The sequence below is a fragment of the Vipera ursinii genome, assembly GCF_947247035.1.
Source record: "Vipera ursinii genome assembly, chromosome: 2".
Lineage (NCBI taxonomy): Eukaryota > Metazoa > Chordata > Lepidosauria > Squamata > Viperidae > Vipera > Vipera ursinii.
Window position 1 is genome coordinate 286,403,202 of NC_139513.1, and position 26,087 is coordinate 286,429,288.

The 26,087-nt window shown below is 49.1% G+C and overlaps 1 protein-coding gene across 4 annotated transcripts in view; it reads right to left on the reverse strand.

The window, feature by feature from the left end:
* Nucleotides 1-798: 798 nt before the first annotated feature.
* ARK2N (arkadia (RNF111) N-terminal like PKA signaling regulator 2N) overlaps nucleotides 799-26,087 on the reverse strand; it is an 87,783-nt gene continuing 62,494 nt past the window's right edge. For 2 of the 4 annotated variants that reach the window (XM_083354867.1, XM_083354868.1), the window contains exons 4-6: nucleotides 22,774-22,974; nucleotides 6,623-6,749; nucleotides 799-3,966 (exon numbers count right to left, since the gene is read on the reverse strand). In XM_083354867.1, the coding sequence (XP_083210993.1) occupies nucleotides 3,783-3,966; nucleotides 6,623-6,749; nucleotides 22,774-22,974 (512 nt within the window). In that variant the 3' untranslated portion in view covers nucleotides 799-3,782. The remainder of the gene's footprint in view (nucleotides 3,967-6,622; nucleotides 6,750-22,773; nucleotides 22,975-26,087) is intronic. The other 2 variants (XR_014491472.1, XM_083354869.1) reach the window with 2 other exon arrangements.

Sequence of the window (26,087 nt, forward strand, 5' to 3'; positions counted from 1 at the left end):
TGGGGTTGAGGCCTTTGGGATGCTGTGCTATTTTCTGCGGGTTGTGAACACTGCATTATGGGCCCCTGTGTGCCGTCACCGCTACCGAGGGCCAGTGTCTCTTTTGAATGGAGGGAGGGGGGGGGAGAACAAAGACCCTCCCGCCCTACTTGTTGTAGGAAGTAAGATTCAAGTTTCACAAGGTGTCCATGCCCGCTTAAGGACAAGAAGGGGAAGAGACTTCCTTGAGAGTCAAGAGATGTGGGATTGCAATTCTTCCCAAATCGTTTGGGACTTATTTTACACCCCAAAATCAACGTGTGTGTGTGTGTGTGTGTGTGTGTGTGTGTGTGTTATGATTCTAGTGTAAACAGGGGGTGGGGGAGAATCCCACAAGGAGCTTGGTTTTCTCCGAGTGTGCATGTGTGTGCTTGGGTACGGTTAGCCTAGCACAGGGGTCTTCAAACCTGGCCCTTGGGATGACTTGTGGACTTCAGCTCCCAGAATTCCTCAGCCAGGCATGCCTGGCTGAGGAATTCTGGGAGCTGAAGTCCACAAGTCATCCAAGGGCCAGGTTTGAAGACCCCTGGCCTAGCAGTACGTTCAGAGGAACGCTGCCTCCACTTAACATTGGATATAATGGGGTCGTTGGAAGCAAAAGCTGCCAACTCTAAGATCAGAAGTTAGTAATTCGAAGAGACCCTCCCTCCCACACACACACACACACACACACACACCCCCTCCCAAGCAACCAGGAAGGCTGCAATTGTGTCCTTTCCATTGTTAAAGAGTTCCTCGGCCACCTCTCGCTGTTAAATCGTTTGTCCTTTTAAGGATGAATAACGAAGCCTTCTCCACGTCTGAACATCCGACAGCACTTTTAACTGAACAGGCTTGTGACATGCAAAGGCCTGGATCTACCTGAGGGGGGGCGGGCGAGGAATGCGTGTTTTAGCACACGCTTGTGAACGTTAACAGGAGACGGGATGATGTTTCTGGGATTTTTTTATTTTATTTTTTTTTAACCTGAGCAAACGTTAAGGTTGTTTTCTCTCACAGTTCTTTACCGAGCTGAGCTGGCGGGGAAATTCTCCCCGATTTGTGAGCCTTGACTTTCTAAAGGGGTGGGGGAGGGGGTGTGTGCAAGGAAGAGAGCAAGCTTCCTTTAAACTACCATTCTCAGTATATGGTCGCTTAAAAAAGGCCAGTTTCTGAGGACGCGTCGCGTAAGTGGAATCATTTCCTGGTCGTGCATGCAAGCTGTCAGGAGATTCAAAGGATGTTTTTTATGGTGTGTGTGTGTGTGTGTGTGTGTGTGTGTGTGTGTGTGTGTGTGTGAAGGATGTGATATGTCTGTACTGCTGTTTCCTGACACTTGTGAGCATCTGAGGCTGGCTTGCCCAATAACACCCGCCCTTAGGCACAGGATAACTGCCTCTGTTATCCCCCTGAGGCAACCTTGGCTCTTTTTATGACTGGTGGACTTCAACTCCCAGAATTCCTGAGCCAGCCTGGCTCAGCTTGGAAACCTCTCCCTTTCCCCTCAGCACGGCTGGCTCAGGAATTCTGGGAGTTGAAGTCCACCAGTCATAAAAGGGCCGAGTTTGAAAACCTCTGCACTAGGCCAGGGGTAGGCAACCTTGGCTCTTTTTATGACTGGTGGACTTCAACTCCCAGAATTCCTGAGCCAACATGGCTCAGCTTGGAAACCTCTCCCTTTCCCCTCAGCACGGCTGGCTCAGGAATTCTGGGAGTTGAAGTCCACGAGTCATAAAAGAGCCAGGTTTGAAAACCTCTGCACTAGGCCAGGGGTAGGCAACCTTGGCTCTTTTTATGACTGGTGGACTTCAACTCCCAGAATTCCTGAGCCAACATGGCTCAGCTTGGAAACCTCTCCCTTTCCCCTCAGCACGGCTGGCTCAGGAATTCTGGGAGTTGAAGTCCACCAGTCATAAAGCAGCCTAGGCCTAGGCCAGGCAACCTTGGCTCTTTTTATGACTCATGGACTTCAACACCTCTCCCTTTCCCCTCAGCACGGCTGGCTCAGGAATTCTGGGAGTTGAAGTCCACCAGTCATAAAAGAGCCAAGGTGGCCTAAAGGTTGACCTCATCAGGCAGCAAAAGTGAACTTCTGCAGAAGACAACCGAGTCTAAAGCTGCAGGAGAGGTTCCACAAGCACGTAGCATCCTTCTGGTCAAGAATCCCGGAGAGGATCCGAGAGAGCTGAAGAGACTCGAGGAAAACCTGACACACTTGATAGAGAGAATGTATGCTAACAGGATGCAGGTTGTTTCTGAATAGGTGTTGAAATGAATGCGCGCGCATACACACACACACACACACACACACACACACACACACACGTTCTTCCTCTGGCTATCTGTTTGTGCAACGGACATGTCCTGCGAACGTTTTCCAAGAAAACTTTCTAATTAATACAGGCCAAAGGAAGACTGCGCGTTCCCGCAGGGGTGCCACCCCGGTGCATTCCGATGTGCTAGGGATGCACGGATCCGAGTCTCTTCCCTGTTTTTTTTCTCCCCCGCTTCCAATTTACAGAGGGAGCAGAGCTTGTTCTGGTCATGGAAGAAGGAAAAAATAAATAAATAAATCCTGAAAGCGGAGTTTGCGCTTGGCACCGGCAGATCCCACCTCAGGTTTCTCAGTAAGGGCAGAACTTGGAAGCGGGCGGCTGTTTCATGGCTTCTTTCCACCTTTTTGCCCGAAGGCAGACCAGGCTCTCACAAACCTACCATCGCTGTATCGACAACCCCACAGGTATGGGATTGCAGCTACAACCTGGGACCACTGAGCCGCCTCGGCAAAATACAGCCGAGATCGGAAAGGAGCTCTTTGTGCTTGTTCGTTTTAAAAGACCCCCCCCCCCCAAATAAAATAAAAACAAAAAAAAGACCTTTAACAAGCCAAGTGACCGGTAGGAATACAGTAGTATTGGGGAGGGGGAGGAGGAGAGGGGGTGAAAAAGAGGGACGGAGGAAATAATAGAAAACGCACTACTCTAAAACTCAAAAGCTGAGTGCAGCCGAAAATTAACTCCTGGTTGTTGTTGTTTTTTTTAAAAGGAAGAGCTGCTCAGTGGAGGCCGCTGGCCTTTGGCGGACCCAACCTTGGTCCTTCTATCGCCGAATCTGTTTGCCACCCGGAGATTCCTGGTCCTGACTGGCTGCTTGCAAGCTTCCTTCCTCCCCCCCCCCAATTCCCCAAATGATGTTACAATGAGGATACTCAGAACCAGGAGCCTGTTGGGCCAGCAGTGTGTTTTAATTGCTTCCGCTGCAAGAGACGGGACGAAAGGCAACCGGGCACGTTCTGGGCTTCCGCGGTGAATTCGAAAACAGCTGTACGGCTCTCTCTACAGGGTGGGGCTGAGCAGGTCTGGGGCCTTCGCCAACCACGAGCCGCGTGCGCGCTCCGAGGAAAAGACGGGGGGAGATAAAAAGGCGGAAGCCAGGTCTCCGAAGAACAGCGCGCACGCGCGCTACCCTTCCCACCAAAGGGGGAAGTTCCCTTTGTTTTTGGCCAAGTCTCGCTCTTTCCAAGACGAAAGAATAGGGGGTGAGGGGGGGGGGCAGAGGCAGACAAAGGGGAAAAACTTTCCAGAGGCAGTCTGACTTCCGAAACACCTGGAGCAGATAAGATGCTTTGGACACCCGAGGCAAGGTATCCGGAAACTTCTGTGCCGCAAAAAAGGGAAAGGACTAAATAACAAAACAAAAAAAAACAAAAAAAACACAACTCAACAAAAAAACAAAACGAAACCCCACAGTGAAAAATTACTGCATTACAGTAAGTATTTCCGCCGGCTGTCGTCGTCCAGCGTCAGATCGACCACTTCAGGAGGCGAGGACCAATTCTGTGGAGGGGCCACACCTGTCCATGTATCCGACTGCCGGGGACACTGCAGTCCTGAGCCGTGTTTGCGGGAAGACACCCTCTGGATCACACCTCCACGAGGATGGACGTATCTGGGATCAAAGCAAAGGGAGACGCACGTTTGTGAAGACGCCCATGCGGGAGTAGATAACCTTTTGCTGTCTTTTTTTAAAAAAAAAAAAAAAACTCTGGGCACGACACACATCAAAAATGAAACTTTGCTTGCTCTCTGAGCGTACACATACATGACACGCATTTAAACATCCTATACACAACATATCTACAGACCTACACCCTTACATATAAGTAACATATAAATACTAAACACTGTCCATCTTGAATAGATAACGGAAGGAGGAAGCTTGAGAGTTCACAAGGTTGATACTGTATGGGACAAAACTGGGACTGAATCTGGATGTTCTGCTTCGGATACCACGGAGCCCCCCTCCCCCCCAGAAGGGAACAAGGAAAACAGGTTGTGAAGAGTGTGTGTCGTGTCCAAGATAATCTTATGGACCCTCTTCAAACAACGCTTCTGTGCTGTGTCCTGGATGGGAGGGAGGGAACTGCCAAGGATCTTTTCTGCCGTCCTCACCACTCTCTGCACCGCCTTCCTGTCCAAAGCAGGGATGCTTCCAAACCAGACTGTGATGCCATACGACAGGATGTTCTTGATCGTCCCGCTGTAGAAAGTGGTCAGGACAGGGGAAGGAAGACGTGCTTTTATCATGCGACGCAGAAAATGCAGGCGCCGCTGTGCCCGCTTCACCGGTGTCTCGCTGTTAAGCGACACACAGGAAAGAATGCAGGTTATGCCTTGGTCAAGGGCACGTTGGCCCGGAGTCCCACGCTGGATGGGTGGTTTTAAAAACTAGTAAATAATACAGGCAGTCTTAACGGCTTACAACCGTTCGTTTAGTTCAAAGTTACAACAACGGCGCTGAAAAAAAACCCCAAGTCGGGACCGTTTTTCACAGCGACCACCGTAGGGAGCATCCCCATGATCTTGGAGGCCAGGAAAATAAGGTCTGTCACTCCCTCCATTTCTTTCCCATCTATTTGCAAGGAATTGAGAGGGCCGGTTGCCATGATCTTGCTTTTCTTAATGTTTAGTTTCAAAATCATTTTTACTTCTTGCAATTCTCTCCTGTAAGGTGACTCTGCTTTGACTTTATGCTTGGAGGTGGAAGCAGCTTGACACAATCGCCGAGCACTTTTATGTGTACTCTCTTAAGCCCAGAACCCCATGTGGTGTTTTTTTTTTGTTTTAAATCTGCTAGATAAATGCTGTCTCTACGTCTGAAATTAAATCTGAAAAGAAACAAGCCATCTGAAGTGTCTATGGAGGATCTCAATCATTGTTTGTCCAAAAGGTGCTTTTTTCAAGAGGCACCTGGACTTCCTTCATTTTGCTTCGAAGACGTTTCGCGCCTCATTCTAGAAGCTTCTTCGGTTCTGAATTTTTCAAGAGGCAACTGGACTTTCTTCGTTTTGCTTCGAAGACGTTTCGCGCCTCATTCTAGAAGCTTCTTCAGCTCTGAATTTTTCAAGAGGCAACTGGACTTTCTTCGTTTTGCTTCGAAGACGTTTCGCGCCTCATTCTAGAAGCTTCTTCGGTTCTGAATTTTTCAAGAGGCAACTGGACTTTCTTCGTTTTGCTTCGAAGACGTTTCGCGCCTCATTCTAGAAGCTTCTTCAGCTCTGAATTTTTCAAGAGGCAACTGGACTTTCTTCGTTTTGCTTCGAAGACGTTTCGCGCCTCATTCTAGAAGCTTCTTCAGCTCTGAATTTTTCAAGAGGCAACTGGACTTTCTTCGTTTTGCTTCGAAGACGTTTCGCGCCTCATTCTAGAAGCTTCTTCGGTTCTGAATTTTTCAAGAGGCAACTGGACTTTCTCCGTTTTGCTTCGAAGATGTTTTGCGCCTCATTCTAGAAGCTTCTTCGGCTCTGAATTTTTCAAGAGGCAACTGGACTTTCTTCATTTTGCTTCGAAGACGTTTCGCGCCTCATTCTAGAAGCTTCTTCAGCTCTGAATATTTCAAGAGGCAACTGGACTTTCTCTGTTTTGCTTCGAAGATGTTTTGCGCCTCATTCTAGAAGCTTCTTCAGCTCTGAATTTTTCAAGAGGCAACTGGACTTTCTTCGTTTTGCTTCGAAGACGTTTCGCGCCTCATTCTAGAAGCTTCTTCAGCTCTGAATTTTTCAAGAGGCAACTGGACTTTCTCCGTTTTGCTTCGAAGATGTTTGGCGCCTCATTCTAGAAGCTTCTTCAGCTCTGAATTTTTCAAGAGGCAACTGGACTTTCTCCGTTTTGCTTCGAAGACGTTTCGCGTCTCATTCTAGAAGCTTCTTCAGCTCTGAATTTTTCAAGAGGCAACTGGACTTTCTCCGTTTTGCTTCGAAGATGTTTCGCGCCTCATTCTAGAAGCTTCTTCAGCTCTGAATTTTTCAAGAGGCAACTGGACTTTCCTTGTTCTTCCCTGAAGACGTTTCCCTTCTCATCCAAGAAGCTTCTTCGGTTCTGACTCTTCAGACCTGAAGAAGCTTCTCGGATGAGAAATGAAATGCCTTGAAGGAAAAACGAGGAAAGAGCCCCCCCTCCCCCTCGCCTCTTGGGGAAAGCCACCTGCAGGCAACAGAAACACAATCCCCAAAGCCTAGCGTTTTTCATTTTGAAAACTTATTCCAGCTTTTTGATTAGAGTCCACGTCAAAAAGCAGAAGCAAACAGAAAAAGTGTAACGGGCACCTTGCATGCTCCTGGACTCCCACAATCTCCACTTCGCTGTCAGAGGAGGCAACGTTAATTTCTTCATTGACCTGGCCGTGGCTGGTGGGAAGTTTGCTGCTTGCCAGGAACTCTGCATCCAGATGATCTACGGGAGAGAAACCGACAGGCATCAGTCAACTAAAGACTCGGCAGCTGGAACAGATTCGCAGTTCAGGTAAATCAAAGATCTTGTTCAGTAGAGCACAGCTGCAAGGCTTGTAAGTCTAGGACAGCCTGACTTACAGGGCGTAGTTTGAAAAACAGTGCAAAACAAGTTCCTCAGAGGAGTATCCCAACTTTTATGACCGCAGCCATGTCACCTAAAAGATGTTGAGAGTTTGGAAAAAGTTCAGAGAAGAGCAACTAAGAGGATCCAAGGCCTGGAGACTCAAACATACGAAGAACGCCTGCGGGGTTTGGCCAGTCTAAAGAAAAGAAGAAGCAGGGGAGACACGATAGCAGTCTTCCAATATTCGAGGCGCTGCTACAAGGAAGAGGGGGGTCAAATTATTCTCCAAAGCAACAGAAGGCAGGACAAGAAACAGTGGTTGGAAACTGACCAAAGAAGAGAAGGAACCTGGGATTGAGGAGAAACTTCCTGACAGTGAGGACAATCAACCAGTGGAACAGCTTGCCACCAGAAATCGTGGGCGCTCCATCACTGGAGATTATTAAGATTATTATTAAGAAGATTATTAAGAAGAGACTGGACAATCCCCTGTCTTGAGATGGTATAGGTTCTCCTGCTTGAGCAGGGGGCCAGACTAGAAGACCTCCAAGGTCCCTTCCAGCTCTATACTCTATTCTTTACACATTCTTACACCAACATTATCACCACTGCCACTACAGACGTACAACCATTCCTTCAAAGTTACAATAGCCAAGAGCAATACCAATAGCATTTAGATTTATATACTGCCCTATAGCGCTTTACAGCCCTCTCTGGGTGGTTTACCATGTAGAAGGATTGTTTGCATCTTGCCCCTCCCCTCCAATAATCTGGGTCCTCATTTTACTGACCTCGGAAGGACAGAAAGCTGAGTTAACCTGGAGCCCCGTCAGGATCGAACTGCTGGCAGTGGGCAGAGTCTGCATGCAATAACTGCATTCTAACCACTGCGCCTTCAGGGACGGAGGGAGGGAAGGAGGGAGGGAGGAAGGAAAAGGAAGGAAGGAAGGAAGGAAGGAAGGAAGGAAGGAAGGAAGGAAGGAAGGAAGGACAACTGCTTCACAGTGCTTTACAGCTCTCTCTAAGCCGTTTACAAACTCAGCGTATTGCCCCCAACAATCTGGGTCATTTTACTGACTTCGGAAGGATGGAAGGCTGAATCAACCTTGAACCCCGTCAGGATTGAACTCCTGGCTGTGGGCAGAGTATTGCCTGTGCTACTGCCCTTTAACCACGGTGCCACCCTGGCTTTTGAAAACGGCCCTGAAAAAAAAATGACTTACGACTGATTTTCACACTCACCAGTGTGGCAGTATCCCCGTGGTGACCTGTGGTCAAAACGTGAGCGCTTGGCAACCGTCATTTATATACGACCATCACACTGTCCTGGAGTCAGATGATCCCCATTTGCAATTTTCCCAGCTGGCTTCCGACAAGCAAAGTCGATGGGGGAAGCTAGCTTTGCTTAGCACCCTCATGATTCATTTGAACAAGTGTAGGGATCCGCTTAACCCAGGGGTAGGCAACCTTGGCTCTTTTATGACTGGTGGACTTCAACTCCCAGAATTCCTGAGCCAGCATAGGGGAACTATGGCCCCTTCATGACTGGTGGACTTCAACTCCCAGAATTCCTCAGCCAGCATGGGGGAAACTATGGCCCCTTCATGACTTGTGGACTTCAACTCCCAGAATTCCTGAGCCAGCACAGCTCAGCTTGTAAACCTCTCCGTTTCCCCTCAGCATGGCTGGTTCAGGAATTCTGGGAGTTGAGGTCCACGAGTCACAAGAGCCAAGGCTGCCTACCCCTGGCTTAAACATTGTGGCAAAAATAATAATAATAATAATAATAATAATAATAATAATAATAATAATAATAATAATAATAATAGTAATAATAAAAGATTGTAAAATGGGCAAAACTCAGTTAACAACTGCCTTGGCTCAGCAAAGGACCTTTTGAGTTCAATTATGGTTATAAGGACTATCTATTATATTTTTATCCTGCCTTTTTTATGTATAAGGGCAATTTGGAAATAAACCTCCATTTGATTATCAATGACAGACACATTGTAGGCTAATTCTACCCACAGTCTGGATTTGACCCAGAGGGTTGGGGCAAATATGCTGACTCTGTAAACCACTTACAGAGGGCTGTAAAGCCCCGTGAAGAGGTATATAAGTCTAAGTGCTATTGCTATTGTGTCACCATGAGAGAGTAGGCAGCAATATAAATATTCTAAATAAATACAAGGGCAATTCGGAAATAAACCTCCGTTTGGTTATCAATGACAGACACTCACAGATGCAGAATTTTTAATATACGTATTAGAAAACTACAGCACTACATTACTTTTTGACACAATCGCCATTCAAATTGAGGCCCCTGTCGTAACGTCTTACAAGGTTTGAAATGCCTTAGTAGTCGTTGCTCAGCGCCAAATCTGGGCTAGGTGTGTGTGTGTGTGTGTGTGTGTGTGTGTGTGTGTGTGTGTGATCAAATACATCACAACGGAACCGCTTCAAAAGTTCTTGGTCATGAACCAACACCACACCGGAAGCCAGCAGGCCCTGAACGCTTGTTATGGAGGGCGCGTCTGAGTTTTCGTAACGTTTCATAGTAGACTTCTGAATTGATGGTCCAACCATGCTCCATGAACTTCACTAGCCGTACTCCTTTGGCATCTTCCCATTGCGAGGGATTTTCTATGGCATCACTTCCAGTGTCGTGTTGGTTCACGATACAATGCTTGCCTGCACATCGCTAGAATGTACCCAAGAACATGAAGCAGTTCCGTTGGGATGTTTTTGATCACCAACCCCCATAGCCCGGATTTGGCGCCGAGCGACAACTACTAAGGAATTTCAAACCTTGTAGGACGTTACGACAAGAGCCTCAATTTGAATGGCGATGTCCTGGTTCCGACAGATGAAACTCTTCAAAGAACTTTGAGGCGTTGTTTGCCTTAAAAGAATTTTTATTTGAGTAGCACAGCGTCGGCACTAACATAATCGAAGCCAAAAACTGAATTCCCCTGCCCTGAGCACACAGTATCAAAGCACAATTCCCTCCTTCGATTAACAGTCATAAATCACATTCCCCAATTAGTTTGAAGCACAGGCTTCCCCTCCAGCTCTCCAGCCCACCAATTGTTATCATCTCTTATTTCAATAACCTTGGTTCTCACACTAGGTTCAGCACTGTTATGTCTAGCTAAACTCTCAAGCACATTCCTCCCCCCAGCGTCATCTTCTAACTCTAACTCTAAGAGTAAAACATAAGAAGAAAATGGTTGCATCTCGATCTGTTGTCAAAGCAAAAACATCCGATGTTAGCAGCATTGACAGGCAATTGTGTCAAAAAGTAAAGTCATGTTGTAGTTTTCTAATGTCTACAATAAAGGTTCTGTATCGGCGAGTGTCTGTCATTGATAACCAAACAGAGCTTTATTTCCCGAACTGCCCTCGTATTTATCAAGACAGCCAACATACCAAATACAGATAGTCTTCACATTATGATGGCAACTGGGGTCAGAATTGCCATAGAGTGTGACATCATGGGACTGTGTCTCTCAGCAAGACAATCCCAGTAGCTGTCGAAAACCCCAAGATCATTAAGTCAAAGTTTTGGTCAACACGATGTAAAAAAGTTGTTGAGACTCTAGAAAGGGTACAGAGAAGAGCACCAAAGAGGATCAGGGGACTGGAGGTTAAAACATACAAGGAACGATTGCTGGAATTGGGTATGTCTAGTTTAATGAAGAGAAGGACAAGGGGGGACATGATAGCAGTGATAGACACCATAGAAGTGGTGAATGCTCCAACACTGGAGGTTTTTAAGAAGAGACTGGACAGCCCTTTGTCTGAAATGGTATAGGGTCTCCTGCCTGACCAGGGGGTTGGACTAGATGACCTCCAAGGTCCCTTCCAACTTTATTATTAAAGTGGCAGGGGAGTATATGGGAACCTCTATTTGAGAAAGTGATCAATGCAAGCTCTAAACCCGTGTTTCTTCTTGTATATCTGAGTCTCTAGACAGTAGAGAAAAGCAGACGGATGGTGCTGTCTGAAAACCATAGCAGCAGACAAATATAAGGGGTAAGTACATTTATGTACCGCCAGCAACTCTTAAAAAGAATTTGCTACAAAGCAGAATGATCCGGTGCAAACTGAACAGTCGGATTGCATTACATTCTGAAAAGAAGAGATAATTTATTGCATTTCCCTTCGACTGATGGGAAAGTCACAAATCCAAAAATACAGCTGGGAGTAGCAGTCGCATCGGCATTAATTTAAATAAATTCCCAGCCTGTCTTTTTTTTCCATTTTGGATGTACTGTGGCTTACAAATATAATATTCAGCCGAGCCACTGAGATATCAAATTTAAAAGAAACTGCTCCTGAAACTATAGTTTTCTTCTAATTAGCTACACTAATGAGTCTTCCTCGTGAAAAAGTGCCGAAGCCCTAGAAAACCAAGCAAGGATGATACGTGGCAAGAAAATTAAGAAATCAACTTCCATGCCGGATCTCAACGTCGAAAGAAAGGAAGTTACAGCTTACAAAAGAATTAGGGGGCCTTTGGTCTTCTCTGAACTTGGTCGTTTTCTTGCAAACATTTCACTACCAAACTAGATTATATCAGCAATGCTAGAAGGCTCAGACCCCAATTAAGGAGCTACCAGCTCAGACAAACAAACAATAAACAACAGCGTAATCTAAGCAGCAACCAAAATCGCTCCCACCAACGCTGACAGGGCAAATGATTGGTATATAATAAAGACTAGATAAACATTTGTATAGTCAAGGCTATGGTCTTCCCAGCTGCAATGTATGGCTGTGAAAGTTGGACCATAAGAAAGGCTGAGCGCCAAAGAATTGAGGCCTTTGAACTATGGTGCTGGAGAAGACTCCTGCGAGTCCCTTGGACTGCAAGGCGATCAAACCGGTCAGTCCTAGAGGAGATCAACCCTGACTGCTCTTTAGAAGGCCAGATCCTGAAGCTGAAACTCAAATACACCTAATGAGAAGGAAGGACTCACTGGAGAGTACACTGGAGCCTAATGCTGGGAAAGGTTGAGGGTAAGAGAAGAAGGGGATGACGGAGAAGGAGGTGGCTGGATGGAGTCACTGAAGCAGTAGGCATGAGCTTAAATGGACTCCAGAAGATGGTGGAGGACAGGAAGGCCTGGAGGAACGTTGTCCATAGGGTGGCGATGAGTCGGACACGACTTCGCAGCTAACAAGAAGAAGATAACCACTTGTCTGAAATGGTATAGGGTTTCCTGCCGGAGAAGAGGGTTGGACTAGATGACCTCCAAGCTTCTTCTTCTTCTTTTCCTTCTCCTCCTCCTTCTTCTCCTGAATCGGGTAGGAGATACAGGAGTAGAGCCAGCCGTACCAACAGGCTGAAGAACAGCTTCTATCCATGGGCTGTCAGGCTCTTGAACGGAAAATAACTCTTATGTATGATTGACTTGCCAGGCCGGTGTGTTGTGCAATTAGCTCACACGGTGTAACAAGACGGTGGGTTTGTTGTCGCTGTGAGTTGTGGTGGTGGTGGGGGCACGAAGGGAGGCTCAGCCAATCTCAATGTACACCTGGTTGTACTTGGACAATAAAGGTTCATTCGTTCCTTCTTGTTTTCTTCTTCTCCTTCTCTTCTCTCCTTCTCCTCCTCCTCCTCCTCCTCATTATTGTTGTTGTTATTATTATTATTATTAACAAGAGCAAACACCGCTCATAAAGGCGAATCAGTTGCCAAGCATCCAAATTTAGGTCACATGACCATGGGGATGCTGTAGTGGTGGTAAGTGTGAAAAACAGTCAGAAGTCACATTTTTCTTAAGTGCCGTTGTAACTTTGAATGGTCAGTAAACAAACTGTTGTAAACTGAGGACTACTTGTATACATGCACTGTTATTAACAAAGAGGAAACCCCATTCCATTCTAGCACTGATGTTGTTACCCAGTTGGGTCATGAAACGTCTGCAAGAAAACAACCAAGCTCAGAGAGCACCAAGGACCCCACGGTGATCATCCTCCTCCTCCTCCTCCTCCTCCTCCTCCTCCTCCTCCTCCTCCTCCTCCTCCTCCTCCTCCTCCCTTCTAGCACTGATGATATTCCCTAGTTAGGTCATGAAACCTCTGGAAGGAAACCACCAAGCTCAGAGAGCACCAAGGACCCCACAGTCGTCGTCCTCCTCCTCCTCTTCACAAACCCCATTCCCTTCTAGCACTGATGACGTTACCTAGCTGGGTAATGAAACGTCTCCAGGAAAACCACCAAGCTCAAGAGAGCACCGAGGACCCCACTGTTCTACAGCTATTCCCTTCTACCGGTTCTAAAAGAATCAGAGCTGTCACAAACCCACAGGCAACGAATGTTTAGGATGAATTGAAACTTCCAAAAACTCCTCCTGGCCAGGCCACAAAGGACTGGTTTGAGCGTGGAGCTACATGCTTAATGGCGGCTTGTCCAATCAGCCCTGATAGGTTGGCTTCACAGTAAGTAGAAATCACAGTTTGCAAGCAGCAATGGCCAAACCAAAGAAAGCCAGCAAACCACGTTATGGGTAAGCGTGTGTCTGAACACAAGGGTGCCCTACAAAAGTCATTTAAATAAATTGAGAGAATCTGGATGACGATCGTCAGCCCTCTGTTCTGGTCATAGTTAACACGCCAGGTATCTCTCATAAAAATGCACTTGGGGAGGATTTGACCACCAAGACACATTGGAAGAATGCTGCGTTAGAAGTATAATCCTGTAAAAACTCTTTTGCGTTGTGCTAACTGTTAGTGACTATACAGACCAGGGGTCTTCAAACTTGGCCCTTTTGTGACGTTGTTGTGATTCAGCGTCAGCCTGTGGTTTCGGCAGCTGAGTCGGACAATTCTGAAGAGGAGGAGGAGGAGGAGGAGGGGTTTGGAGAGCCTTCGGTGTCAGAGGAAGGTTCTGATGCACCGCAGAACTCTCAGCCTGGCCCCTCCCGTCTTTTTCCTCCTCAGACCCAGCTGCGTGAGCATGAAGGATTGGAAGAAGATGATCCACAGCTGGCTCTGTTCAGGGACGCTAGGAGCAGGAGGCAATCTAGCAGAACTGAGCAGAGGAAAGCAATGAGGCAACTCGGGAGAAGGCAATGAGAAGCCACACCTTGGGACTGCTGTTAAAAGGGGAATGTGTGGGAGGTGCTGGTTGCTGAAGGCAACCGTTTGAAGAGCTTCTGCGAAAGTCCTGGTCTGTTACTGTTTAACTCTTGTTTAACCTTTTTGGTTTAAGTCTTGTTTGAACTTTTCGTTTAACTTTTGTAAATAAATTTGGTTGGGTTACTTCCAGCCTGTTGATTATAAAAAGGGTTTGTCCCTGATAGTCATAGGCTGGAACAGAACAGTTTGCCTTCAGCCTCCCACCCCTTACTATTATTATGGAGCAGCTACGTGCTAAGAATGCCCAGCTCACCCAGCAACTCGCTTTGTTGGCAGCTCAGGTGGCTCAATTACAAGCACAGATCCATGCTGCACCACCACAACCACCATCCAGGAGAAAATGCCAAGATGCGATGCCGGATAAATTTAATGGCAATCCAGAGATGTTTCCTGCTTTCCTGGGGCAATGCCAGCTCTTTATCAGCGTGAGAGCAGCTGATTTCCCCACTGAACGGGATAAGGTGGGGTTTGTGTTAAGCCTTCTCTCTGGTGATGCAGCTCATTGGGGCACGCCTCTGCTGGCTCAACCTAGTCCATTGTTGGACAACTTTGTGGGGTTTTGTGATCATATGCGTCTGATGTATGAGGACCCTATAAAGACACAGACCGCTACTCGATGCTTGAAAGCTCTGAGGCAGGGTCAACGCCCCCTACAGGGCTATATCAGCGATTTTCGGCTGCTTAGCCAGGATTCCGCCTGGAATGAGGCTGCGCTTGTGGATGCATTCCAGGATGGATTGTCGGAGGAGATGTTGGATGAGCTGGCCCATTTGGATATTCCCTCAGATCTCAATGGGCTGATCCATCTCTGTCTGCAGATCGACGCTCGGCTGCAGCAGCAAAGGAGTCGCCATGCCACCCCAGAGACCCCTGCAGCCCCTGTTGTGCATGAGACCCCAGTTCAAAGGGAGGAGCCAAGGGAGCTAGGTGCTGCTAGGCCTCGTCTATCGGTGGCAGAAATGAACAGGCGACGTTCGAGGGGGGTTTGTTTTTACTGTGGGGACCCTAGGCATTTGGCTGCCTTCTGCCCAAAGAAGCGACAACGGACATCAGTGACCGAGTCTGCCCCGAGAAAGCCCCCTACTCCTCTGTTGGGAAAATGCCCCGAGCCCGATCTAAAAGGTGTGTTAGGTCAGGCGTCCCACAACACCAAGCGACGTCCTTCTGATGCTGCCTGTGGACCTCCACGGCATCTGATATTGGAGGCACGTCTGATCCTCCCCGGCAAGCCGAAGGGGATTCCAATCCATGCGTTAATTGACTCTGGGGCCACAAATTTTATGGGCTCAGCATTTGTGGCCAAATGGGCTGTTCCCCAGTGCCCAGTGGAACCGCCCATGTTAGTGGAGACTATCAATGGTCGAGTGCTCCTGTCTGGGCCAATTAAGACTGCCACGCAACCGTTATGTATGGCCATCAGTTCCCATGAGGAGGCCATACAGTTTTATATTACTTCAGATCTGCATTTCCCCGTGGTCTTGGGACTGGCGTGGCTCCGGGCACATGACACACAGATCTATTGGTCACAGAACTTGGTCACCTTCCCAAGCTTGCAGTGCGTGGACCACATCCACCTTATCTGTGCTGGCCAGATGGAGGGTTCCCCAGGGGTTTCTTTGCCTTCCGAACTTACTGAATTTGCTGATGTGTTCAGCGAGACGGAGGTGGATCAATTACCCCCACACAGGCCCTATGACTGCCCCATTGATTTAGTACCTGATGCACCTCTCCCAGTGGGGCATTTGTACTCCATGTCAGACCCTGAGTTGGCTGCGTTGCGGGACTTTCTGGAGAAGAATTTGGCTTGGGGTTTCATCCGGCCCTTGTCCTCGCCAGTGTCTGCACCCGTGCTCTTCGTCAAAAAGAAGTCTTGTGAATTGCGGCTTTGCTGCGATTATAGAAAATTAAACACCATCACAGTGCACAATCGTTATCCGCTGCCCCTCATCCCCGAACTCTTGGACTGACTCTTGGACTGACCCGAACTCTTGGACTGACCCGAACTCTTGGACTGGCTAAGATCTTCACGAAACTGGACCTGCATGGAGATTACAACCTTGTCAGAGTTCGGTCGGGTGATGAGTGGAAGACGGTGTTTGGTACTTGATATGAACATTTTGAATACACGGTGATGCCATTTGGACTGACCAACGCCCCCGCCATGTTTCAGTATTTCATGAACGATATTTTCCGGGACTTGTTAGATCAGTTTGTCGTGATCTACTTGGGACGACATCCTGATCTACTCCCCATCGCGAGAGGTGCACCATCAACATCTCCGTCAGGTCCTGCAGTGACTCCGAGAACATTGGCTGTATGCTAAATTGGAGAAGGGCCAGTTCTACCAGGTGATCATCAATTTTTTGGGTCATCACATTTCTCCTGAGGGCATCGTCATGGAGCCGAGTAAGGTCGAGTCTTTGCAGTTGGCAAGCCCCACGTCATGTGAAGGATGTTCAGCGACTTCTTGGGTTTGCCAACTATTATCAAGCTTTCATCCCTGGGTTTGCTACCCTGACAGCCCCCCTCACTCGGCTCCTGCAGAAGAAGACTCGGTTTCAGTGGGACGCTCCAGAACAACGGGCTTTCCAGGCTTGAAGGAAGCCTTCATGAAGGAGCCCATCTTGAAGCATCCTGACCCGCAACGGCCGTTTGTCGTGGAGGCGGACGCCTCCGACATTGCCATTGGGGCGGTGTTACTCCAGGCAACGACGCCCAGCGGTACCCTCTTCCCTTGCGCGTACCATTCACGAAAAATGAACCCTTCGGAGCGCAATTATACAATCTGGGAGAAGGAGCTGCTGGCCATCAAAGTGGCGTTTGAGGCCCGGAGGCATCATCTGGAGGGAGCGCGGCATCAAATCGAGGTCCGGACGGACCATAAGAATTTGGAAAGCCTGCAGACCGCTCGGAATTTGAACTAACGCCAGATCCGGTGGTCTCTTTTCTTTGCGAGGTTCGACTTCCGAGTTCAGTACATACCTAGCAGGCACAATCAAAGAGCGGATGCTCTGTCCAGGAAGCGCGAATATTCCCGAGTGGAAGACAAGCTTCTGCCCAGGACAGTGATCCCCGTCGAGTCTTTTGCTGCAGTGCGGGAGCCAGTTGATATACGGGCTCGGATCCGGGAGGCACAGCAGCAGGAGGTGTGGGTGGCTCAGCGGAAGGAGGAGGTGGGGCCAGATTCTCCTTGGACGGTCACGGATGGACTCTTGTATTATCGTGACCGGTTCTACGTTCCGGGAGGGCCACTCAGGGGACTCATCCTCAGCCAGTGTCACGATAACCCGGCGGCAGGGCATTTTGGCCTGTTCAAGACCCTGAACCTGGTCTCCCGTACCTTCTGGTGGCCCCGGGTCCGACACGACGTCCAGTCCTATGTTGCTTCCTGCATCCCATGCAGGCAGGCCAAGTCAGCGACAGGGGCCCCGCCTGGATTACTGCAGCCCTTGCCAACACCCAAAAGACCCTGGGGGGCTGTGTCCATGGACTTTCTGACGGATTTACCCCCGTCTTCTGGTTTTATGACAGTGTATGTGGTGGTGGACATGCTGACCAAGATGGCGCATTTCATCCCCTGTCGAGGCTTACCGTCAGCCCGCGCCACTAGTCATATGTTCATTCAGCAGGTGTTTCGGCTGCACAGCCTCCCTGATAGAGTCGTCTCTGATAGGGGGGCCCAGTTTACAGCCCGCTTCTGGCAGGAGTTGATGCATGCGTTGGATATCAAGATTTGCCTCTCGTCTGCGCATCATCCTCAAACTGACGGGGGAACCGAGAAGGTCATCGGTATTCTGGAACAATATCTGTGCTGCTATGTCAATCTGCAGCAAAACAATTGGGTGGACTATCTGGCCATAGCTGAGTTTGCATTCAACAATTCACAGCACACCTCCACACAGATGACACCGTTCTTGGCCAATGTGGGATATCACACCCGGTTTTTCCCCCTTTCTCCCGTGGACTCACCGGAGCCGGCAGCGAACGACTTCATGGCAGAGTTACAGGCGATCCATTGATTGGTGCAACGTCAGTTAGAGAAGGCCAAGGCCGATTACAAAAGGTTTGCTGATCGGTCAAGGCGGGATACGCCTCCACTATCAGTGGGAGATTGGGTCTGGTTGTCCACCAGGAACCTACCGTCAACACGGCCGATGAGAAAGTTAGATCACCGATATTTAGGACCGTTCCCAATCGAGGCTGTCATCAATCCAGTTGCCTATCGCTTAACTCTGCCACGTTCCCTGCGCGTGCACCCAGTTTTTCATGGGTCTCTGTTGGTCCCCGAGCAACTGGCCTGTCCACTCCGCCGAGCGGAACCTCCCCCATCAGGACCTCGTGATGGAGACAGCACCCCCGAGTACGAGGTCGCCAGCATCAGGGACTCCCGTTGGCTGAAAGGTCGTTTCCAGTACCTGATTGAATGCAAAGGCTACGAACCAGAGGAGTTCACCTGGGAGGATGTGACCGCCGTTCATGCCCTTGCTTTGGTGACCGCTTTTCATGAACAATTTCCATCCCGACCGCATCCAGATCGGCAGACCCGGGGGAAGGGCCCTATGGTGTGGGATAGTGTTGTGATTCAGGGTCAGCCTGTGGGTTCGGCAGTTGGGTTGGACGATTCAGAGGAGGAGGGGGGTGTTGGAGAGCTTGCTGAGGATAGCCTTGAGGCTCCACAGAGCCCGCAGCCAGTTCCCTCCCATCTCGTTACGACGCAGACCCAGCTGTGTGAGCCTGACAGCGTGGATGAAGATGACCCACAGCTGGCCCTGTTCAAGGACGCCCGACGCAGGAGGCAGTCAATCAGGAGTAAACAGAGGAAGGCAATGGGGCACCTGGGAAGGAGGCAGAGAGAAGCCACGCCCTGAACTGTTTAAAAGGGGAATGTGTGGGAGGGCTGGTTTGCTGAAGGCAACCGTTTGAATAGTTCCTGTTTCATGGTTTATGTTTGCTCTGTCTGCTCTGTTTTATGTTAATAAATTTGGCAGGCTTAGTTCCAGCCTCTTGCCGTTTTGTAAAGGGGTTGTCCCTGCCTTTTCTGCAGGGCCGGTAGTAGGCTGGTACAGAACACCTCCCTCTCTGGTGGTGCGGTGGTTAGAATGCAGTTATTCCTTCCTTCCTTCCCTTTTTGTTCCTTCCTTCCTCCCTCCCTCCGTCCCTCTCTGGTGGTGCAGTGGTTAGAATGCAGTTACTGCAGGCAGACTCTGGCCACAGTCTGGAGCTCAATCCTGACGGGGCTCTAGGTTGACTCAGCCTTCCGTCCTTCCGAGGTCGGTAAAATGAGGACTCAGATGGTTGGGGGAACAAGACGCTGGCTCTATAAGCTGCTTAGAGAGGGGCTGTAAAGCACCGTGAAGCGGTATGTAAGTCTTAAGTGCGATTGCTATTTCTGCCTCTCCTCTGCAGCAGGGGAGGACCAAAATGGACCGTTATTTAAGAAAGCTCGGCTCGGCATAATAGGCACGGCCTAAGTTGACTCAAGGACATTCCTGCTTTTTAAAATAATCTTGGTATTTCCTGTTATTGCAACCTTGAAGGGTTGCTTCTGGAGAAGTAGGCCGGGCAAACATATGGACAAAAGTACATGTCCAGATAAGCCTGGGGGAGCTCGCTGCCCTGAAAGCGAGGGAAGAAACGTACAGTCCTCCCTCACACATACTCAGCTCAGGCTCTGAAGTAAGCCTACTCAATGTTTGGACTAAAGCGCAGAGCCCAGGGACTTGCCCAGGATCTCTTTTGCAGCCCCTGGAGGTCCTCCAAAGGTTTCTCCCAGAGGGTAACTTTTTAACGTGACCAAAGGGATGATTTAAGTACAGGCGAGGATCATATTCAAAGAGCCTTGGTGGAGCAGTGGGCTAATGCCTCCTTAAGTAACACCAGCTGCCTGCAATCAGTGCAGGTTCAAGTCCCACCAGGCTCAAGGTTGACTCAGCCTTCCATCCTTCCGAGGTAGGTAAAATGAGGACCCAGATTGTTGGGGGCAATTAAGCTGAGTTTGTAATAATGCCGCTTGGGGGTGTGTGAAAGCCCTAATAAGCAAGCATATACATAGAATGAAGGCTACTGCTAAGCTTGTAAGCCGCCCTGAGTCTTCGGAGAAGGGCGGGATATAAATGGAATTAAAATATTAAAAAAAATATTAACTGTAATTTTGTCAATTTAATTATATAATTAGATCCAAGTTCTCCTGCTTGAGCAGAGGTCTGAACCAAAAGACCCCCCAAGGTCCCTTCCAGCTCTATTCTATTCTCTATTCCTATATTCTATTCTGTTCTATTCTCTATTCCTATTCTATTTCTATATTCTGTTCTATTCTATTCTCTATTCCTATATTCTATTCCTATTCCTATTCCTTTCTGTTCTGTTCTGTTCTATTCCATTCCATTATTTTTTTTCGTCAGGGTCTCTTGAATTTATTTTTTATTTATTTATTTTAATTCCATTTATATCCCGCCCTTCTCCGAAGACTCAGGGCGGCTTACAAGCTTAGCAGTAGCCTTCATTCTATGTATATGCCTGCTTATTAGGGCTTTCACACACCCCCCAAGCGGCATTATTACAAAGTCAGCTTAATTGCCCCCAACAATCTGGGTCCTCATTTGACCTACCTGGGAAGGATGGAAGGCTGAGTCAACCTTCAGCCTGGTGGGACTCGAACCTGCACTAATTTCTTCCCCTTTTTGAACCACAGACGTCATTCTGAGGTCCCGGCCTTCAGCCCTGAACGAGTTGAATGAATTCAGCAGTATGGAGCTATATGACTCACACCTTCTGGGGTTGAAAGGCATGCCATTTCACAGATAGTCCTTGACTTACAACAGTTCATTTAGTGACTGTTGGAAGTTACAACGGCACTGGGGGGAAAAAAGTGACCTGTGACGGTTTTTCATCCTTACAACCATTGTAGCATCCCCATGGTCCCACATGATCAAAATTCAGATGCTCGGCCACTAACTCATATGTATGTCGGTCGCCATGTCCCAGGGTCTTAGGATTCCCCTTTTGTGACCTTTCTGAAAAGCGAAGACAATGGGGAAAGCCAGATTAGCGTGCGGTTAACTTTTAACTGTAGGAGATGACCAGGCTGAGCCCGAGGGAGGGACTCAAACGCATCATAAGTCACTAGTCCCTAAGCGCCCGCAAGAGATCTACAGGAAATCCAGCCCACCTTGAATGACTCTCTTATCTCCCGCTCGTGTCCTTTGACTGTTAGTCGGTCAGATTCTTGTACAGAGCTTAAGCTTGCAATAAACCTTGAGGCTCATTTAAACTGGCTGCAACTCCTGGGATTTACTTAACAAATGTGGCGAGGAAGGTCAAAATTCACTTAACAACTGTCTCATTTCACAACAGAAAGTTGGGGCTCAATTGTGGTCAAGGACTGCCTGTATTGCAGGTAGATCACGGGTCTTCAAACCTGGCCCTTTCATGACTTGTGGACTTCAGCTCCCAGAATTCCTCAGCCCTTTCATGACTTGTGGACTTCAAATCCCAGAATTCCTCAGCTAGGCACGCTGGCTGAGGAATGCTGGGAGTCGAAGTCCACGAGTCATAAAAGGGCCACGTTTGAAGACCCCTGCATTATGTGATGCCACAAGGTAGAAGAGCAGGTTGAGGACAAAGCATAGCTGGCTGGGGAATTCTGGGAGTTGAAGTCCACACCTCTTAAAATGGCCGTGCTTGAGAAACACCAGTTTAGCTCTTTCTGAGTTAGCATTATTTTCCCCTCACATTATGTCAGGGGGTCTTCAAACTTGGACCTTTAATGACTTGTGGACTTGTGTGCCTGGCTGAGGAATTCTGGGAGTTGAAGTCCACCAGTCATAAAAGGGCCAAGTTTGAAGACCCCTGGTCTGGATCCAAGCCCCCAGTTTCATTAAAATGGCCGACTGAGGAATTCTGGGAGTTGAAGTCCACCAGTCATAAAAGGGCCAAGTTTGAAGACCCCTGAGAGTCTGGATCCAAGCCCGCAGTTTATCAAAATGGCCAACTGAGGAATTCTGGGAGTTGAAGTCCACCAGTCCTAAAAGGGCCAAGTTTGAAGACCCCTGAGGTAGACAGATGTCTTTCTCTGCAGGTATTAGTCGAGCAGGTAGGCTGGGATTATGTGATTCCGCATGGAAAGGGAAGTATCAGAGGCTGCTATGGAACAGAACAGAGCCGGAAGGGACCTTGGAGGTCTTCTAGTCCAGCCCCCTGCTCAAGCAGGAGAACCTATACGGTCTCAGACAAGTGACTCTCCAGTCTCTTCTTAAAAACCTCCAGTGATGGAGCGCCCACGATTTCTGGTGGCAAGCTGTTCCACTGGTTAATTGTCCCCACCGCCAGGAAGTTTCTCCTTAATTCCAGGTTGCTTCTCTCCTTGATCAGTTTCCAACCATTGTTTGTCATCTTTCCCTCTCGTGCTTTGGAGAATAAGTTGATCCCCCCCTCTTCTTTGTGGCAGCCCCTCAGATACTGGAACGCTGCTATCATGTCTCCCTTATTTCCTATTTTCTTTAGACTAGCCAAACCCAAGTCCTGCAGCCGTTCTTCGCATGTTTTAGCCACCAGGCCTTGGATCATCTTAGTGGCTCTTCTCTGAACTTTTTCCAAACTCTCATCATCTTTTTTGTAGTATGGTGACCAAAACTGGCTGCCGTATTCCAAGTGTGGCCTCACTGGGGTTTTATAAAGCGGTACTAATACTTATATTATAATGCTTAGAATCGTAATACTTAGGATCCCGGCAAGACCCACGCAAATGCGTTCTACCCACTTGTCTCAGCGTTCAGCTCTTCTAGCAGCCCCCTGGACCTCCATGTTGGCTCGGCGTCCTGCTTAACGACCGAACTGTTGTGCTCTTGAACGGCGGCGGCTGCCAAAAGATTGTCCACGTTCACCACTTCGGGGTCTGAGTTCGTGTCTGAGATGTCGTAGTGGGGCACGACCGGAGGTCCATCTGGAAAGGAAAGGAAAGCTACGGGGATCAGTGACGCCACTGCAAAAGAGACACGCGGGAAAGATCTACTGCAGTTTGACGCGAGCATTTCAAAATGAACAGAACACCAACATGAACGGTTGCAATGGTATATATGCACATGAATAAAATGCTTAACGTAAAAACTTAGGAAATGAATATATGAAACAAGACAAGTTATCCTTCCCATCAAAGCACAGATCCCTCATTCTGTCAAGGGAATTAGAGAATTGGATGATGTCTATCCAAAAAAAGAAAAGAAAAGAAAAAATAGATGGTGTAGGCCAGGGGTAGGCAACCTTGGCTCTTTTACGACTCGTGGACTTCAACTCCCAGAATTTCTGAGCCAGCATGGGGGAACTATGGCCCCTTCATTTAATTTAATTTAATTTAATTTATTGAGATTTTTATACCGCCCTTCTCCCAAAGGGACTCAGGGCGGTTCACAGGGCATAAATATAAACACCAATACAAACATTAAAAAATAATTAAATTAATGCCCAAGTTAAAACCAGAATACTAAAACAAACCAATAAAAAACCCAAGTACCCCCATCAGGCCAGACCCGCTAGTTCAAATAAATGGGTCTTCAACCCGCGACGGAAGGATCGGAGGTCTGATGCCATCCGGAGCTCGACCGGCAGTTGATTCCATAACGCCGGAGCACCCACAGAGAAGGCCCTCCCCCTGGGGGCCACCAGTCGACATTCCTTGACAGGAGGCACCCTGAGGAGGCCCTCTCTGTGGGCGCGCACAGGGCGGAGGGGAGTTGACGCCGGCAGCAGGTGGTCCTCGAGGTATCGCGGACCCATGCCATGTAGGGACTTAAAGATCATAACCAAAACCTTGAACCTTACCCGGAAGACAACTGGCAACCAATGCAGCTCACGGAGCAAAGGTGTAACATGGGAGTACCGGGAAACTCCCAAGACAACTCTCGCGGCCGCATTCTGTACCAGTTGGAGCCTCCGAGTAGTCTTCAAGGGAAGTCCCATGTAGAGAGCGTTACAGTAGTCTAGGCGAGAGGTCACGAGCGCATGAGTGACCGTACACAAGGCCTCCCGATCCAGATAGGGCCGCAACTGGCGCACCAGGCGAACCTGGGCAAAAGCCCCCCTAGTCACGGCCACTATGTGATCCTCCAAAGTGAGTCGTGAATCTAGGAGGACTCCCAAGTTGCGAGCCCTATCCACAGGGGGTAAAAGCTCACCCCCCATAGAAAGAGGTGGAACATCCCAGGTATCTCGGGAAGCCGGAATGTACAGCCACTCAGTCTTGTCAGGGTTGAGTTGAAGTCTGTTCCTCCCCATCCAGACCCGAACCGCCTCCAGGCAACGGGACATCACAGCGAGGGCATCACTGGGGTGGTTTGGGGTCGAAATAAAAAGTTGGGTATCATCAGCATATTGATGATACCCAACTCCAAAACCACGAATGATCTCACCCAGCGGCTTCATATAGATGTTGAACAGGAGAGGCGAGAGGACCGACCCCTGAGGAACTCCACAAGCGAGAGTCCTAGGGGTCGACCTCTGCCCCCCTGCCAACACCGACTGCGAGCGTCCCAGGAGATAGGAGGAGAACCACTGAAAAACCGTGCCTCCCACTCCCAATCCCCTGAGACGCTGCAGCAGGATACCATGGTCGATGGTATCAAAAGCCGCCGAGAGGTCTAATAGGACTAGGACAGAGGAATACCCCCTATCCCGAGCCCTCCAGAGATCATTCACCAGAGCGACCAATGCCGTCTCCGTGCTGTGCCCGGGCCTGAAACCCGATTGGTAAGGGTCCAGATAATCCGCTTCATCCAGGACCAGAGGGAGCTGATGCGCCACCACACTCTCAACAACCTTCGCAAGAAAGCGAAGGTTGGAGACTGGACGGAAGTTGTTCAATACAGCTGGGTCCAAGGCAGGCTTCTTGAGGAGAGGTCTCACCACCGCCTCCTTCAAGACGGTGGGGAAATAACCCTCACTCAAAGAAGCAGATATAACCGCCTGGAGCCAGCCTCGTGTCCTCTCCCTAGCTGCGTAAACCAGCCAAGAAGGGCACGGGTCCAATAAGCATGTGGTGGAACTCAGCTTCCCCATAATCCTGTCCACTTCATCAGGGGTCACAGAATCGAACTCCTCCCAGATAACATTGACAAGACCGCCCGTGTCCTGATCGTCAGACTCTGCCCAGCTGGAGTCCAAACCGGTCCGAATCCGAGCGATTTTATCCAACAGATGTTGACCAAACTCCTCGGCACGACCCTGCAAGGGATCCTCCCTCACCTCCTGATTAAGAAGGGAGCGAGTCACCCTAAACAAGGCGGCCGGGCGATTGTCTGCGGACGCGATGAGGGTAGAGAAGTAATTACACCTCGCCTCCCTCATCGCAGCGAGATAAGACCTAATATAGGTTCTTAACCGCAATCGGTCGGGTTCAGATCGGCTGGACCTCCAGCAGCTCTCTAGGCCCCGTTTCCGCCGCTTCATCTCCCGGAGCTCCGCGGAGAACCATGGAGCTCGCTGGGATCTGCGCCGGGTCAGGGGCCGCAAGGGTACAACCCGGTCGAGTGCCTCAGTGGCTGCCCTTTCCCAGGCTTCCACTAAGGCATCCGCCGAGCTGTGAGCAATGGAGGCAGGTGGAGACCCCAGCGCCGCTTGGAATCTCTCAGGATCCATTAGGCGTCTGGGGCGGTACCATCTAGTTGGCTCCGTACCTCCACGGCGAGGGGTGGCAAAATGGAAGACCAGCCGCAGGAGGTGATGATCGGTCCATGACAGGGGCATAGTAAGTGGAAAGCCCCCACCAAGATCATCCAACCACCGTCCAGATAAGAAAATCAGGTCAAGGGTGTGGCCTCCCTCATGAGTTGGCTCAGAAATTACCTGCGTCAGGTCCATGGCCGTCATGGAAGCCATGAACTCCCGAGCAAGCTCAGATGAACCTCCCAGGGATGGTAGGTTGACGTCTCCCAAAACTATAAGTTTGGGGAACTCAACCACCAACCCTGAGAGGACATCGAGCAGCTCGGGCAGGGCTGCCGCTACGCGACTAGGCGAAATGTACACGAGCAGCAAGCCCAACTGCGCCCCAGAGCCAAATCTCATAAAGAGAGACTCACA